The sequence below is a fragment of the Ovis aries genome, chromosome 9, assembly GCF_016772045.2.
Source record: "Ovis aries strain OAR_USU_Benz2616 breed Rambouillet chromosome 9, ARS-UI_Ramb_v3.0, whole genome shotgun sequence".
Classification (NCBI taxonomy): Eukaryota; Metazoa; Chordata; class Mammalia; order Artiodactyla; family Bovidae; genus Ovis; species Ovis aries.
Window position 1 is genome coordinate 44869064 of NC_056062.1, and position 18014 is coordinate 44887077.

General features: G+C 41.0%; 1 protein-coding gene across 1 annotated transcript; it reads left to right on the forward strand.

The window, feature by feature from the left end:
* The first annotated feature begins 2356 nt into the window (after positions 1-2356).
* LOC101102990 (MICOS complex subunit MIC10) lies at positions 2357-2848 on the forward strand. Its single transcript, XM_012183813.4, has one exon. It carries the CDS (start codon positions 2389-2391, stop codon positions 2623-2625), a length of 237 nt encoding a protein of 78 aa, XP_012039203.1. The 5' UTR covers positions 2357-2388; the 3' UTR covers positions 2626-2848.
* Positions 2849-18014: the final 15166 nt, after the last annotated feature.

The window sequence follows — 18014 nt, forward strand, 5'->3', positions numbered from 1 at the left end:
TAAATCTGATAATGCCATTATCCTGCTTACAATTCAAGTTTTCCACTAACTTTCCAAAGCACCTATGGAAAAATGCAAGACTGCCTCCAACCTTATAAATGTCCTCTCCCCCTACAGGCTGCACAGCCTCAGGCCAAATAGAACTATTTGTAATTTCCCTCAGTAGCCACCCTTTTCCATTGCATTTGGAGGAAACTCACTGCAGTTTATGTGCTCAATCAACTCACTTATCTTTTAAAACACAAATAATGCTGCTTTTGTGAACCTTCCCATTCATATATGCCCTCAATGTTCTCCTAATAATCTCTGCATGTCTCTATGACAACACTTAACCATAATGTATTTTAATGATCTATTTACACATCTGACTTTCCCATTGAGTTTTGGACTCCTGTTCATCAGGACCTTGTTTTGTTCATATTTGAATCCTCCATATATTATGCCCTTTCTGGTATATAGTTGATGCTCATATTTTGAGAGCAAAAAATTAAATAAGTTAATATATGTTGTATATGGATGTGAGAGTTGGACTGTGAAGAAGGCTGAGTGCCGAAGAATTGGTGCTTTTGAACTGTGGTGTTGGAGAAGACTCTTGAGAGTCCCTTGGACTGCAAGGAGATCCATCCAGTCCATTCTGAAGGAGATCAGCCCTGGGATTTCTTTGGAAGAATGATGCCGAAGCTGAAGCTCCAGTACTTTGGCCACCTTATGCGAAGAGTTGACTCATTGGAAAAGACTCTGCTGCTGGGAGGGATTGGGGGCAGGAGGAGAAGGGGACGACCGAGGATGAGATGGCTGGATGGCGTCACTGACTCGATGGACGTGAGTCTGAGTGAACTCCGGGAGATGGTGATGGACAGGGAGGCCTGGCGTGCTGCGATTCATGGGGTCACAAAGAGTCGGACACGACTGAGCGACTGAACTGAACTGATATAAACTATGCTAGAGTCAAATTTCATCAGTCACTTTCAAGAGTTCCTCTTAACTGACTTAGTCTTTTTAAATTATTAATTTTTGACTGCACTGGGTCTTCCTTGCTGCATTTGGGCTTTCTCTAGCTGTGGCCATGGGGGACTACTTTTCATTGTAACGTGTGAGCGTCTCATCGCAGTGGCTTGCTGTGGCTTTCTCTTGTTGTCGAGCATGGGCTCTAGGGCCTGGACTCAGCAGTTGCGGCTCCCAGGTTCTAGAGCGCGGGCTGTAGTTGTGGCGCATGTGCTTAGCTGCTCCACCGCATGTGGGATCTTCACAGAGCAGGGATGGAACCCATGTCCCCTGCATTGGCAGGCAGATTCTTAAGCACTGGACCACCAGGAAAGTCCAACTTCGTCTTTTCTGTTAAAGCATTCTGTAAAGAGATTTATCTCACAGTTTGGTTGTGGCATATTTAAAAATGTAATTGAGGTTATTATTATAAGCTAACCACTTTCCTATATTCACTTTTGTGGCTATCAAAGGAATATTTTGATAAGCAAACAATATAAATGTATACTCAAACTCAAATAAGCATGACTTAAAGTGATGTGCTATTTCAAAATTTCATTGGCAGCAAGCACATTTACAGTGTCCAACAATCTGGTGGTAAATTACTACTGGAGCAATATTTTAAATGCCTGCTTCTTAAAAGATCTTTTATCAACCAGAAATAGAGGCTAGTTTCCACAAGATGATTTAATATTTTAAATGTATATTTAAGAGAAGTTGAGCTTAAATGCAGTCATGCTTACTTTGCAGGAAAAATAACTTTCTTTCAGAAATGTCCTCCTGGTCATTATCTTGTCCATGTAATTAGTTACCAGTGAGAGCCTTGCTGTTTAGCTAGTATTTGTTGTCAATTCCTTCCCTGAAAAATTTCACGGGTTAAATTCACAATTCCTTGTGGAATGTTTGCTGTATAATATTTACCAAAGAAAAACAAGGAAGACAATTATCTTATGAGGAGTTGCCCTAATCTGAGGTATTATTTTTTAGTTTTTCTGAAAATTGAAATGCAGTTGATTTACAATATGGTGTTAGTTTCAGTCATAAAGCATGATGATGAGGTATTATTTTGAAACAACAGAAAATATTGTGATTTCCAGATACCAAAGAGGCAGTGAAAAATTGGTAGACATTGAAATGCTGGGACATTTGACAAAACCAAATTCTAAATGGAACAAGTCAAACTGCAGTGTCTTGGAGTCATCTTCTTATCAGACTTCACACATCCAGGGATCATTAGAAATGGGCCATCTAAGTTTTATTTTAAAATTTACCATAAATTTGTGACTTTCATTTGTGAAATGAGAAGAATTAATTGTTTGTTTACCCAGTAGAGTTGAGGCAGCATTTAAAGAAGTTAATCTAAACTCGTAACAAAGCTGGAGCGGCTGCTGCTGGCGGGGGAACATGTCGGAGTCAGAGCTCGGCCGGAAGTGGGACCGGTGCTTGGCTGACGCCGTCGTGAAGATAGGTACTGGTTTTGGATTAGGGCTTGTTTTCTCACTGACCCTCTTTAAAAGAAGGACGTGGCCGTTGGCCTTCGGCTCTGGAATGGGGTTCGGGATGGCTTACTCCAACTGCCAGCACGACCTCCAGGCGCCGTACCTCCTGCATGGAAAGTATGTCAAAGAGCAGGAGCAGTGACTCACACCTGAGAAACACCCCAGTGGGAGGGCAGGAGAAACCACGTTTATTCCTCAGGAACACTGAAGCGCCCCGGAGTGAGCCGGCACTCTCCGTAACCGCGTCACCAGTAATGCTTTCAACTCCAGCACACTGTGTACGTGTTTGAAACCAAGTCTGTTTCTTGTTTTGTATTTTCTCTCTGGAAATTGCAAGGAGATGGTCTTAAAATAAATAAACTAAAATCGGCAGCCCAGAAAAAAATAAATAAATAAATAAATAAATAAACTCGCAACAGGTACAAAGTCCTTCTTCTTTTACTCAGAATGAATTTAGACAGAAACAGTTGTTGACATGCAGTAAATAGACTGCCAGATATTTCTCCAGCTAAAACGGGTTTATTTGGGGTTGGCAGAGAATTGCAATTCTAGGTCTGCATACGTGGAGAGTCATGTGCAAGTTCTTCCAGGACAAGAGGAGACCATTTTAAAGGAGGAAAAAGGCAATTAGGAGGGCTGCATTGGAGAAGGAAATGGCAACCCACTCCAGTGTTCTTGCCTGGAGAATCCCAGGGACGGGGGAGCCTGGTGGGCTGCCGTCTGTGGGTCACGCAGAGTCGGACATGACTGAAGCAACTTAGCTGCAGTGAACAAAAAATCCATTGCTTTTCATTGGCTGAGTCCTTGCCAGGAAAGAAGACACTTTCTCTTTCCCGTTGGCTCAGCTCTGGCTGGAGTGTGTGAGAGCTCCCCCTGCTGGCATCCTGGCTCTATTTAATTGAGGTTCCAGCAGTCATAACTTTTTTTCCAAGAAGTAAGCGTCTTTTAATCTCATGGCTGCAATCACCATCTGCAGTGATTTTGGAGCCCAGAAAAATAAAGTCTGACACTGTTTCCACTGTTTCCCATCTATTTCCCATGAAGTGATGGGACCGGATGCCATGATCTTTCTTTTCTGAATGGTGAGCTTTAAGCCAACTTTTTCACTCTCCACTTTCACTTTCATCAAGAGGCTTTTTAGTTCCTCTTCACTTTCTGCCATAAGGGTGATGTCATCTGCATATCTGAGGTCATTTATATTTCTCCTGGCAATCTTGATTCCAGCTTGTGTTTCTTCCAGTCCAGCGTTTCTCATCATGTACTGTGCATATAAGGTAAAGAAGCCGGGTGACAATATACAGCCTTGACGTACTCCTTTTCCTATTTGGAACCAGTCTGTTGTTCCATGTCCAGTTCTAACTGTTGCTTCCTGACCTGCATACAGATTTCTCAAGAGGCAGGTCAGGTGGTCTGGTATTCCCATCTCTTTCAGAATTTTCCACAGTTGATTGTGATCCACACAGTCAAAGGCTTTGGCATAGTCAATAAAGCAGAAATAGATGTTTTTCTGGAACTCTCTTGCTTTTTCCATGATCCAGCGGATGTTGGCAATTTGATCTCTGGTTCCTCTGCCTTTTCTAAAACCAGCTTGAACATCAGGAAGTTCACAGTTCAGGTATTGCTGAAGCCTGGCTTGGAGAATTTTGAGCATTAATTTACTAGCAGGTGAGATGAGTGCAATTGTGTGGTAGTTCGAGCATTCTTTGGCATTGCCTTTCTTTGGGATTGGAGTGAAAACTGACCTTTTCCAGTCCTGTGGCCACTGCTGAGTTTTCCAAATTCTCCAAAGAATTGATGCTTTTGAACTGTGGTGTTGGAGAAGACTCTTGAGAATCCCTTGGACTGCAAGGAGATCCATCCAGTCCATTCTGAAGGAGATCAGCCCTGGGATTTCTTTGGAAGGAATGATGCTAAAGCTGAAACTCCAGTACTTTGGCCACCTCACTCGAAGAGTTGACTCATTGGAAAAGACTCTGATGCTGGGAGGGATTGGGGGCAGGAGGAGAAGGGGACGACCGAGGATGAGATGGCTGGATGGCATCCCAGACTCGATGGACATGAGTCTGAGTGAACTCCGGGAGATGGTGATGGACAGGGAGGCCTGGCGTGCTGCGATTCATGGGGTCTCAAAGAATCGGACACGACTGAGTGACTGAACTGAACTGAATAGTCTAGCCTGGAGAATCCCACGGACAGAGGAACTTAATGGGGTATAGTCTACAGGGTCACATAGAATTGGACAGGACTGGAGCGACTAACACCCTCTCTGTTTAATATTTTTTTTATGTAGTAGTAGGTTCAGGACCTGGTAGCTCAGTGGTAAAGAGTCTACTTGTAATGCAGGAGACCCGGGTTCAATCCCTGAGTGGGGAAGATCCCCTGGAGAGGAAAATGGCAACCTACTCGAGTATTCTTGCCTGGGAAATTCCATGGAGAAAAGAGCCTGGTGGGCTACAGTCCATGGAGTGGCAAAATAGTCGGACACAACTGAGCAACTAAACAACAACAGACTCAGGACCCCTAATGAGATGGGCCAAAATAGAAATAAACTGAGAAAAAGTTAAACTCTGGCTGGAAATGAACTTTACATTCACATCAAGTAATTTAAATATAAGGCTCCTTTTTAAAAGTTTGGAAAATTATCATTTCGTATTTGCAAGAGCATTTTAAAAGTTTATGTCAAAGATTGAACATCACTTCTAAAAGAAAGCTTTCGTATGCTGCTGCTGCTGCTGCTAAGTCTCTCCAGTCGTGTCCGACTCTGTGCAACCCCATAGACGGCAGCCCACTGGGCAAGAACACTGGAGTGGGTTGCCATTTCCTTCTCCAATGCATGAAAGTGAAAAGTGAAAGTGAAGTCGCTCAGTCGTGTCCGACTCTTCACTACCCCATGGCCTGCAGCCTACCAGGCTCCTCTGTCCATGGGATTTTCCAGGCAAGAGTAGATTCTTTCAAATGTTCAGAGGTTATGTCTGACAGGAATCCACTGGAGGGCAGTATGTAGTAAGAGTTATGACTTGCCTGGACTATTGATTTGTTTCAGAACATAAACTGAATATCACATTGCAGCTCAATTTTTTATGATGACATACAGTTCTGCTGTCTGTTTTAAAGTTTAAAAAGATTTCCCACATTTAGTGCCTGAATAAGTCTATGTATTTCGATTGGATGTGATGAACGATAGGGCTGATTATATGTTGAAAGCGTTTCTATCTTACTGGTAAATCAAGAAGCATGAATTCAAGTTTCTGCACTCATTGAGCAGTGATGTATTTCAATCCAGCTAGATTTTAATTGATACTCTATTTCCCCCTGGAAGAAATCAGGTTTCCGGAGACGGCTGTCATTAATTGAAGTTAGGTCACACTGCATCACAAACCTTCACCCCAGAGCACTGAGTACAATGTTCTGGATTGTATCAGCTGCCTGTGTAGGACACATTCCTTCCATGATGAAATGTATTTAATTTGATTTCTGAGTATTAATGACACACCTGTGAGATATAGAGTTTGGAATTCAGTCTGCTCATTTAACTGTAAAGAAATACTATATTTGATTCAAAAAAAGTCATCTTTTGGTTATAATAATACTTGTCCCCTCATCCGTGGTTCCTTCCTTCCTCCATCCATTCACCCATTCATCCATTAATTTATTCAATATTTATTGTTCCTCTACAATTGTATGTGCTATACAACCTTGTGATAGTTCAGAAATATTGAATAGGAAATAAACTTTTCTCAGAATATCAGGACTTGGTGAATTTTGAAAGCGTTAGTCGCTCAGTCATGTCCGATTCTTTGCAACCCCATGGACCATACCCCACCAGGCTTCTCTATCCATGGAATTCTCCAGGCAAGAATACTGGAGTGGGTTGCCATTCCCCTCTCCAGGGGATATTCCCAACCTGGGGATCAAACCTGGGTCTCCTGCATTGCAGGCAGATTCTTTACCATCTGAGCCACCAGGGGAGTCCCTGAACTTTAGGTTGTCCTCAAATAACGAAGAAAGTGAAGTAGCTCAGTCATGTCCAACTCTTTGCGACCCCATGGACTGTAGCCCACCAGGCTCCTCTGTCCATGGGATTCTCCAGGCAAGAATACTGACATGGGTTGCCATGCTCTTCTCCAATAGATCTTCCTGACCCAGGGATCGAACCCGAGTTTCTTATGTCTCCTGCATTTGCAGACCGGTTCTTTACCACCTGGGAAGCCCAGCCAAGGTACGTTTTTCCTCAAGCACAGGGTTTCCAAGTAAAGCAAAAGTCAGCTTGGAAAATAGCTGATTTGAAGATGGCTTTTTGCTTTTGTGAAAGAGAAGATATACTGGACTTAATCAAGGGAATGTTTTTACTCAGGCGTTTGCAATAGAAAGAAAGTTCATTGAGGAATGCCTCAGAGATGGACTAGAGAGCTTGGGACTTCATAAGACAAGGGAGTCACTGAAGAAAGGTGGAGGAATGCCATTGCTCCCAATCTGCAAGGGGAGACTCCTTTGCCTGGTTGGCCATTTCTTGGAACCCAGTAGAATCACAAAATGGTGGAAGGATCTTGACCCTGTTGCTGCTTCCCAGGAGCACCAGGCTCAAATAAAGCTCAATATTGTCAGTCCCCACTTTTTTTTCAATACATAGAATAGCATCCCTTGCTGAATATCTGAGAGGGAGTCATAAACTTCCCAAGTGGAACAGAGTTGGGGCTAGGAGATAGTGTTGACAGGACTCTGGTTGGCAATGTTTCTGCAAAATCATCTGAACCATCTGTTGGGACCTGGTGGCAAACGTCAGCTGTTTTGGAGTGCTGGGTCAGGTGTCTTCCAAGAAGGATGCCTAAAATGAAGAAGAGATACATTAATAGCAAAGGTTATGTTAAAATAAAAAGCCAAGAGTTGTATGCTGAGAGTAACCAGATGAGTGGATTCCAAAACAATGGTAGATAAAATGGCAGGCAGGATCACTTGTTGAGTTTATTGAGGCTCCGGAGCTGGAATGTTAAGGCTTTTGGTGATGTTGTCCACAGTTTCAGTTGCCTCTCCTATATGTTGACCCATGACCCTAGTATTTCCTGGAACTTCCTTAGTGGCTCAGACAGGACTCTACCTTTGCATCCAGAAGAAAATCTGGCCCGTGCACAGTCTGCTGAGGTAGAGCATACTCTGCGGTTTATATCAAGTCCTTGAGCTTCAGTCCAGGGGGTTTCTTCATATTCTGGAGGAAAGAACAAGCCGCTGGGCAACCTAGAGTCCCACCAGAGAGCTGGGCAGTTATCTAGGCAGACTGTGTATGCCATGTGCTTAGTCATGTCTGACTGTTTGCAACCCCATGGACTGTAGCCCACCAGCCTCTTCTGTCCATGGAATTTTCCAGGCAAGAATACTGGAGTGGGTTGCCATGTCCTACTCCAGGGGATATTCCTGAGTCAGGGATTGAACTTTCATCTCCTATGTCTCCTGCATTGCAGGTGAATTCTTTACTCACTGAGACATTAGGAAAGCCCTCTAGGCAGATTACACAGATGATACAGTAACATTCTATAGCTCTTCTTAGAGCTTGCCAATAATCCAAGAAAAATATTCCATTTTAACAAAGAGAAGCCAAAATTCTATTTTAATACCAATATAATAATTAATATGAAATCTCTTTTTGAAAATCTCATAAATAAATTCATGATGGGTCAAATAATGACCCCTTTCAAAGACATCCATTGCCTATTCCTTGTGACCTGTGAATAGATTATGTTACATGGCAGGAGGCAATTATGGTTGTAGATGAATTAAGATTGGAATTTAAGGCCAGTCATTTGACCTTAAAATGAGAAGAGTATCCTGGGCTATCTGGTGGTCACAATGTAATCATGATGATCATTTATTTATTTATTTTTAAAAGAATGTGTGTGAAGCATATTCTGATACAGTGGTTTTTTTGTTTCTTTTCTGGAAAATATTTATTTATTTGGCTGAATCAGGTCTTAGTTGCATCATGAGGGACCTTTTGTTGAGGCATGCAGGCTCAGTAGTTGAGGCACAGCGGTATGTGGAGTTTTAGTCCCCTGAAAGGGGCTCGAACCCATGAACCCTGCATTGCAAGGTGGATTCTTAACCACTGGACCACCAGGGAAGTCCCACAGTGTGTGTGTTAGTTGCTTAGCCGTGTCCATGTCCTCTTTGTGACCCTGTGAACTGTAGCCCACCAGGCTCCTCTGTCCATGAAATTCTCTAGGCAAGGATACGAGAGTAGGTTGCCATTCCCTTCTCCAGAGAATCTTCCTGACCCAGGGATTGAACCTGGGTCCCCTGCACTGCAGGCAGGTTCTTTACCATCTGAGCCATCAGGGAAATCCAAAAGTCCCACAATGATCATTTAAATGTGGAAGGAGGAGACAAGGGAGTCCAGTGTTCGAGTAAGGCCCTACGAGGAAGACACTGCTTCTTGCTGACTTTGAAGCCACAGGGGGGCCATCAATCAAGGATTCCAGGCAACTCTACCATCTTGAAAAGGGAAGAAAATGGATTCTCTTCTATAGCTTCCAGGAAGAATTTGGCCCTGCTGATATCTTGATTTTTGCCCAGTGAGACCCATTTTTGAACTTATGAACCATAAGATAGTAAATTTGGGTCAGTTTAGGCTACAAAACTTGTGATAATTTGTTACAGCTGTGATAGGAAACTAATATACCCAGCATTTTAAAGCAACTTTGACCATAAAACCACCAACAACAAAATTCCCTTTCAGCAAAACTTTCACTGCTTTCTATACCCATTCAGGATGTGTCCTGCATTTTTCTCTTTTCATTCTAGGACAGTCATTCCCTTTTAGGACAAAACTACTCTCATTTCCTTGATACACATGTACCCCTTACAGCACAACTTCTCAAAGGAGCATTTTTTAAGAGACACAAGTACTTACCATATCTATCTATCTATATCATAAAAATTAGAGATAAAACATATAAACTTGTGCTTAGTACTTAATGTTTCAGTATTCCATCTTAGAAATCATCTAGACATCCAGTGAGCATTTATTAACTCAAGTTAATACCAGCGCAAAGTTTAAGTTGCCTAAAAATCTTGGAAATTGTCTTCAGGTTGACGTTGTTGTTTGGTCAATAAATCATGTTCAACTCTTTTGTGACCCCATGGACCATAGTCTGCGAGGCTCTTCTGCTCATGGAATTTCCCATGGAATAATACTGGAGTGGGTTGCCATTTTCTTTTCCAGGGGATCTTTCTGACTCAGGGATTGAATCCACATCCCCTGCACAGGCAGGCAGATTCTTCCTGAGCCACCAAGAAAGCCCTCAAGTAGATGTCCTGGCACTACCTGGCATGCAGAAGTTCCCTGACCAGAAATTGAGCACTCACCCTCCACAGTGAAAGCGCAGAGCCTTAGTCGCTGGACCACCACGGAAGTCCTGCTGGCGGCTTTTAAGGCCCCCGTTTCCCTCTGCCCCATATTTGGAAGGTTGAGCAGGAAGCCCGGGTGTTTCCTTCTTTAGTGCCTGGGTGGGGGTTGTAGGACAGAAATTCAATGCAGGAAAACCCCTGCCTACACATGTGAAATTGTGCTTCAGCCCCGCCCCTCACCACCAGAAAACAGAAAGCCTTTACATGTTCTTTTTAAAGCCATTTTGGACTTCTTTGGGAGGCCTGCCCCGCTCTCTCTTGAAAGGCATCTTCTGTGATTAACAAACCTTTCCCTACCTTCTTGATGTTTGTGTGACATCATCAGCCTCCAATCTGAACCACATTCTGGGCCCGCTGCACTATTAACATAAAATTTGTCAGAACGGCGATTCGATTTTGGTTCAACATATTTACAGTTTTTCATAATCTTAAACATTTAGAAGGCATGCTATCTCATTCAATCAGCAAACCTGTATATGTTTAGTAAAAACATACCCAAGTAGAATAAAAGTCTCCATGTAAATTATATTTTACACTAATCTAATGGAAAATACATAGATGTTTTTAATTAAATCGAAATGATTAAACTACTCTGGTTTGCCAAGGATATATCTACATTATGTGAAGATGAATTCTTAAAACTCTTCTGAGTTTGTTTCTAGAAGATATCATTTTTTAAAAAATATTTGAAACCTTTAATTTCCTTAATATCTGGAAATTTTGGAATATTTAATTTAAAAGTGCTTTTCATCACTAAGCCAATCAGAATTTGTTGTTGTTCAGTCGCTAAGTTGTGTCTGACTCTTTGTGACCCCATCGATGGCAGCACACCAGGCCTCCCTGTCCCTCACCATCTCCCAGAGTTCACCTACATTCATGTCTATTGAGTTGGTGATGCCATCCAACCATCTCTTCCACTGCTGCCCTCTTCTGCCTTCAATCTTTCCCAGCATCCTCATCATCTTTTCCAATGAGTCAGCTCTTTTCATCAGGTGGCCAAAGTATTGGAGCTTCAGCTTCAGCACCAGTCCTTCCAATGAGTATTCAGGGTTGATTTCCTTTAGTATTGATTGGTTTGATCTCCTTACTATCCAAGGGACTCCCAAGATATATTTTATGAAGCATTTTTTAGAAGCTTTAATATGTCTAGAGGGTAAAAATTCCATTCATAAAGCAAAAATGTTGAAATATCAAAAAACAAGGGTAGCAACTACACAAGTTATCTTTTGCAATAGTATACTATTGCAAAAGATGTTTTTCTTTTGAATAGTATTTTTCAAATACTAAATACTTTGCATATATTATCTCATTCAATCTTTGTTACAACTCCACGAGGTAGATGTTATTATTTCTTCATTTTATACCATAGAAAAATGAAACTCAGAAATATTTAAAAAACATACTCCAAATCACATAACTAATCAGAGTTAGAAGTACGTTTGAACCTTGATCTCTGTGACTATTAGTTCCATATTTTCATTCACTATTCTATCAAACTGAGTACAAACTGGTGAAGAGCCCTGCACTCAATCAGGTAGTTTTTATAAAACCTTCCTAGTTTTGAACCAGAAGGCTATTTATTACACTTTTAATCTTGGACTAGAGGGATGTTGTCACAAGACTTTGAAGTTCAAAGTCTAAATTCACTTAAAAAAAAAACAAACAACTCTGCTTATATCAAAGACTCTGTTGGAGTTTGGTAAGCTCCCATCAACATTATGCCCATATCTATTCTTTTGGTCTTTTTGAGATACTTACCCTTAAAGCATTCTAAGTGACAGGTGAACAGGTAGGAAAGAAAAAGAGAGATGATAAATCAAACAGAATTTTAAATGGCTTTAGCAACTCATGTTTGAGACCCTTTCCATAGCATAGTTTTGAAAGTGTGATGATGACAAGCCTCTTTTCCTGTGAGTATGAATTGAAGTCATCATATGACACATGACAGACCAAAATGAAAAGTACATTGAATAGAGAGAATGTGAGTCATTCCTGAGAAAGAAAATCATTCTTAATCTGAGTTTGGGATTCCCTGCAACAAACTTTTAATGTATGATCATTCCTGAGAAACCTGCAAAGCAATTGAAGACCAGCTTTAAGAAGAAAGGAGAAAATAAAGAAAGGCGTATTTAGAAACTGTATGTATGCAGGGATTTTGAAAAACAAAGAAAATATGAACCAGAGAATTGCCAGTGTTGGGGGTTAATCCCTATAACAAGCACGGTGCAACAAGCAGAGACAGGGGCCCTGCAGGAGAGCCTGATGAGGGCTTGTCTCTCCAAGCCCTCTTTTCTACAGTGAAGGTAGGTTAATCCAGCAATTCAGTGAGTGTTGGTCATTATCAAATGGTAAATTTCCTTCTTTCTCTGCACCTGTGAAGAAAAATAGATTTCATTTTCTAAGATTCCTCAGTGTTCATTGCTAACACTAAAACATTGAAGTCATTCTACATGAGATCCTTAACATTACCTTCAAAAAGTAGAATGCCATTACTATAAATGTTTTTGAGAAATATTCAACTTCTCCTTAATCTAATAAAGACTTTGAAAGTGCAATATTACTGCTACTGTCATAAAATGACAGTGTGTAAAAGTAAGATATAAGTACAATAAGCGGCCTAGTTATTCTCAGTATCTGAACCTTGAGGCTGAGTCACTCTAGGAAATCCACTTCATATATGAAACGATCAAGTATGGAGAATGGGTGTCATTAGCATACAGAGATAAGCTGAGTTTTCCGATGTTCTTTGTATGTAGAAATATTAGAAAGTGGGAAGACAAGAGGACTGAATTCTTGGTGTCTAGTTATGGTTCAGTCAACATGTACAGCCCCTTTATGTTCTAGGGATGTGGCGTTGAATGACTGTGATATACACAGGGGTAAGCTTACTGAAAGGCAGTAATTTCCCATGAGAACCTCTGGACTGACCAGGACAAGCAATCCAGCATTTCATTCACTATGTTAGTTCTTCCATCTTCAAAAACTTGTGCCTCCAGACTGCAGCAGAACTTTCATCATGGTTCCTGTGAACTCTAGGTCCTACCCAGGGTGCAGACCTTTATGCACATTAGCACTTGCCTTAAGCAATGCCGTTTCATTCTACACAAGCCATGCAGAGTTCATGGTGCTTTCCATGCTCTAATAAAGAAACTAATACAAGCTCATCTCACTGAACATTCACATTCCATTGGCAGTATTACAAGGAAATTTAAAAGAGAATGAATTCACAATAACCCTGAGATGAAAGGAGAGAACAGAAGATCAGAAGATTGAAGGAAGATCAGAGATTGAAGCCAGTTTCTTGAAGGTGGAAAAATCAAAGGGATTATAAGGGAAGATAGACTAGAGCAGGAACTCAATTTTAAAAGATTAGCAGAAAAGTGCAGTGGAGGTAGAAATTAGTGTTGTTGCCATGGAAAGTTTACAGACTGATCGGTGGTAAGACGAGAAGAGATGAATTAGTAGGTGACCAATTAAAGAGTTGTTTGAGAAGTGTTGTCACTGGATTAGTTTTGAGCTTGAACTGCTGCCTCCATCTCCTGCCATTGTCAATACTCTATGGTGATTGTTTCCAGGACAAAGCTATACTGGTGACTTCTAAAAGTGTCAGATGACCTGTGTGAAGAATTCTAGGGAACAGAGTATTGATATGGGCACCCCAACGTAAAGCCCTTTTTGTTGGTATTGGTGGGGATGGGAGTGAGGGGTGTTCTGTCTTGCTAGTTGACAAGGTAGCACCCATTTACATGGAGACTGCAGTCAACCATGACATTCAGTTGAGGGAGGAACTTCTTAGGGAAATTAGACTGTACGTATTCAGAAGATATCCACGCCATATATTCAAGCAACTCAGCCCTTTATCCATGAATGAGAATGGGCAATCAACAATCATATGTTTTCAAGGACACTAAGGCACAAAAGGAAGAAAAAAAAAAAACAACTGACCCTGGAGAAAACAGAGACAATTCAAGGATCAAGAGAGTTTTTTTTTAAGTTATTAATATCCTTTAAGAGACTTTGAAAAACATTAATCTGTAAAACAAAAATAGATTGTCATGTAAGAGAAGTAAAGAGAAATAATTTTCATATAAATAGAATAATATAGAACTTTAAATTTTATGTTAGTTTCTATAAATCAGTTTTTAAATGCTCTAATTTCTTACACACGTGTCTATGTGTGTGTATACTTGTACACACATAACAAAACATCAATGGTTGTTATCTTTCAGCAGTGGTTTTATAGTAGGAGACATTTGTAACTTCTCTCTCATTCTCATTCTTTCTACTTCAAGCATCATCCGCAGTTCTCATTATAGTATCAAACTCCACTCCTTGCAGCCCTCGTGTTCTGGGAGGTGGGCTTCACCCCTGGTACCCTAAGTCAGTCAGTGCACTGAACCTGTGATGATTTCAGGATGAGGCCCATTCAGAACGAACTCAGCTCTGAAGGCTTTGGTTTCAGCCATCAGGTTTGCAAAGTCTTTTTCTTTCCTGTGAGATTTGGAAGTGAAGGTAAGGTCGTGCTAGAGCAGTTGGAGGTGTGGCCATGCTGTAGCCCTGAGCGGTGGCCCACCTGAGGATGGAACCAGCCTCATGGATGGCAAAGTCAGAGATGGTGAGATGTAAATCTGGTCCTGGTAACATCACTTGACCACAAATCAACCGGCTTTTGAAGTTTATTCGTGTCCAGATTTTTCATTGCTAAAAACCAATAGATCCCCTTCACTGCTTAAGCCATTTGAATTGCGTTTTCCTGCTATATGCAGTAGAAAGATTCCTAACACTTGAAAATTATGGATGATTTTTTTCTTGGCATTTTTCTATATTTTTCATTTTTCTATGATGGGCATAAGCATTCTAAGTAGAATCTTCCTTCCTGCCATACATAATAAATGTTATAGAATTATTTTTAAATTTCCAAAATTGTGTTAACAAATTCTATTTATTTTAGGTGTTGAATTTCAGTGTTGCATCTGAATTTTATTTTGCAGGTAAAGATTGTATTCGTTAAAAACAATTTATTCCTAAATCTTGTTCAAGCTATTTTGGTAACTGACAATACCCGGGATGGTTTTAGAATAAGCTTCTTATTTCTCTGAAGCTAACTGGGATTTAAGAAAGCCTCAGTTTTCCTTATCTATGTTGAAGTATTACAGGCAACATTTATCATTCTATATAGATGTCCTTCCCAGGCTAGGGGAACTTTTGGTGCCTGTTTTTCTTTCAGACAACCTTTTTGTAATTAGTTGGTATGCATTTTATTAATACAAGGCCCTAAATTAAATATAAGTTGTCACAGAACAGTTTTGACCATTGAGTATTTTCTGAGAAATAGTCTGATCTCCTAATCTTCGTAGTTTAAAAATCTGCTGAACTCAGGGAAGCTGAAGCATGAGGCTAAGATGGAGGTGAGTGATAGCTGTCATCTTTATTTTTAAATTAATTTTAAAATAAAATAATTGCTTTACAATTATTTATTGTATAATTGGATAATCGCTTTACAATATTGTGTTGGTTTCTGCCATACATCAACATGGATCAGCCATAGGTATACATATGTCCCCTCCCTCTTGAACCTCCCTCCCACCCATCCCATCCCCTCAGTTGTCACAGAGCACCGGGTTTCAGCTCTGTGGTCATACAGCAAATTCCCACTGGCTGTTTTACATGCGGTGATGTATGTTTCCATGCTACTCTCTCCACTTGTCCCACACTCTCCTTCCCCTGCTGTGTCCACAAGTCTGCTCTCTCTGTCTGCATCTCCACTGATGCCCTGAACATAGTTCATCAGTACCAGATAAATGTCATCTTTAAATACCAGGAGCCAGATGGTCTGCGTGGAAATCTGGAACGAATAAATCACGTCTTGTCCTGAATCTTTCAGGGTGCTATCACAAACCACCATAGACTCAGTGGCTTATAAACTACAGAATTTACTTCTCACAATTCTGGAAGCTGAGAAGTCCAAGATCAAGGCACCAGTATATCCCATGTCTGGTGAGGGTCCACCTCCTAGTTCATAATTGACTGTCTTCTCAGCTGCTAGAGTCTGCCTGCAATTCAGGAGACCTGGGTTCAATCCCTGGGTTGCGAAGTTCCCCTGGAGAAGGGAAAACTACCCACTCTAGTATTCTGATCTGGAGAATTCCTTGGGGTTGCAAAGAGTCGGACCCGACTGAACAATTTTCACTTTTACTTGTTGTGTCATCACATGGCAAGAAGGGATGAGAAAGCTGAGTCTCTTTTATAAGGGTGCTGCCATCGTGATCTAATTACCTCCCCAAAGTCCCATGTCCAAATACCATTACACTGGGGAGGGACGCAAGCATTCAGTCTGTAACATGTTATGTTCCAGACACTATATATACATACATGAGAAATGTCTCCCCATACTCCAGGACCTTAGTAAGTGAGTGTTGGCTTTCTGTGGGGCCCTAACTGGCTCACCCACATGGGAGACCTCTGTGCAGTTAGGGTTCTTGGAGAGCAAGAAACACTGGCTCTAACAGTGTCAGCAAAAAGTTAACCTTTGGAAGGATCTGGCATGATTCATGAAACAAAACATCAGTTGAAGAACCTGCTGCAAAGGACAGAAAGCAGAGATGCTCTGGAATAGCAGGGACTAATCTACAATTTCAATAAATCAGCTTCATATTTCCCCCTTTCTTTGTCTCTCTGTGTATGTACTAAGTCACTTCAGTTGTGTCTGACTCTTTGTGACCCCACAGACTTGTAGCCTCCTTTGCCTCCTCTGTCCCTGGGATTCTCCAGGCAAGAGTACTGGAGTGGGTTGCCATTTCCTCCTTCAGGGGATCTTTCTGATTCAGGATTCAGCCCAAGTCTCCTGAGTCTACTGCACTGCAGGTGGATTCTTTACCCACTGAGCCATCAGGGAAGATCTTCCCCAGTGAAAAATGTGAAATAGTTCAGGTATTTAAAAAGTTCAGAGACCATTTAAAATAATACCGATTCCCCCATTCATCTTCTTGAATCTTAAAATTTTTATTGGCGTATAGATGATTGACAATGTTGTGTTAGTTTCAGGTATACAGCAGAGTAAATCAGTTCTGCATATACACATCTTTGTTGAATCTTAATTTTCAGCCATCATATATGTTGCTTCAACATGTAATTTTCAATAGAGATGAAACATTGGCACTACAGATGAAAGCACTAATCTCTGAACCCATTTTTTCTCCAGTGTTATTTTTCTTATAGGTGGGTGGGTGCTTTACATATTCTGGATAATAGTTCTTTGTCAGTTACACAGACTGCAAATAGTTTTTCCCAGTCTGTGGTTTTGCCCTTTTCCTTTGTTTATAGTGTATTTTGTAGTACAGCTGCTTTACATTAAATGCAGTTAAATTTTTTGTGTGGCTTGCATTCTTTGTGACTTGTTTTAAAAACCCTTTCTCACTTCAAGATCATACATTCTTTGACATTCTCTCCCAATAATTTAAAAGTTTTATTTTTTTATACCATGGAGCCTTTGCTCTTGAAATTTCATGTAACATTTGCCATCACTTCTCTGCTTGGCTGTTCTGTTCTTGCCTTTCAGCTCTCTGTTTAAATGTGACTTCCTTGTTAGACCTCTTGATCAAGATGTAACCTCCACACAGCTCTGGTTGCTCCTTTAAATTATCCTATTTTATTCTCTTCACTGCATGAATTACAGTGTGCAGTTACCATCTTCATCTATTGGTTTATTTTATGTTTCCTCCAAGCCAGATGTGGGTGCCAAGAACTGGGGTCTTTATCTTTTTTAATTTTAATTTTTTACTTTATTTTACTTTACAATACTGTATTGGTTTTGCCATACATTGACATGAATCCACCACAGGTGTACATGCGTTCCCAAACATTAATTAATGAATTAATTAATTTTTGGCTGCCCTGTGTCTTCGTTGATATGAAGCATGGGCTTTTTCTAGTTGCAGTGCACGGGCTTCTCATTTCAATGGCTTCTCTTGTCATGGTACACGAACTTAGTTGCTCCAAGTCATGTGGGATCTTCCCGGACCAGGGATCGAACCCTTGTCCCCTGCACTGGCAGGTGGATTCTTAACCATTGGACCGCCAGGGAAGTCCTCAGGGGTCTTTATCATTTTCACTGTGGTGCCTTCAACTTCCAAA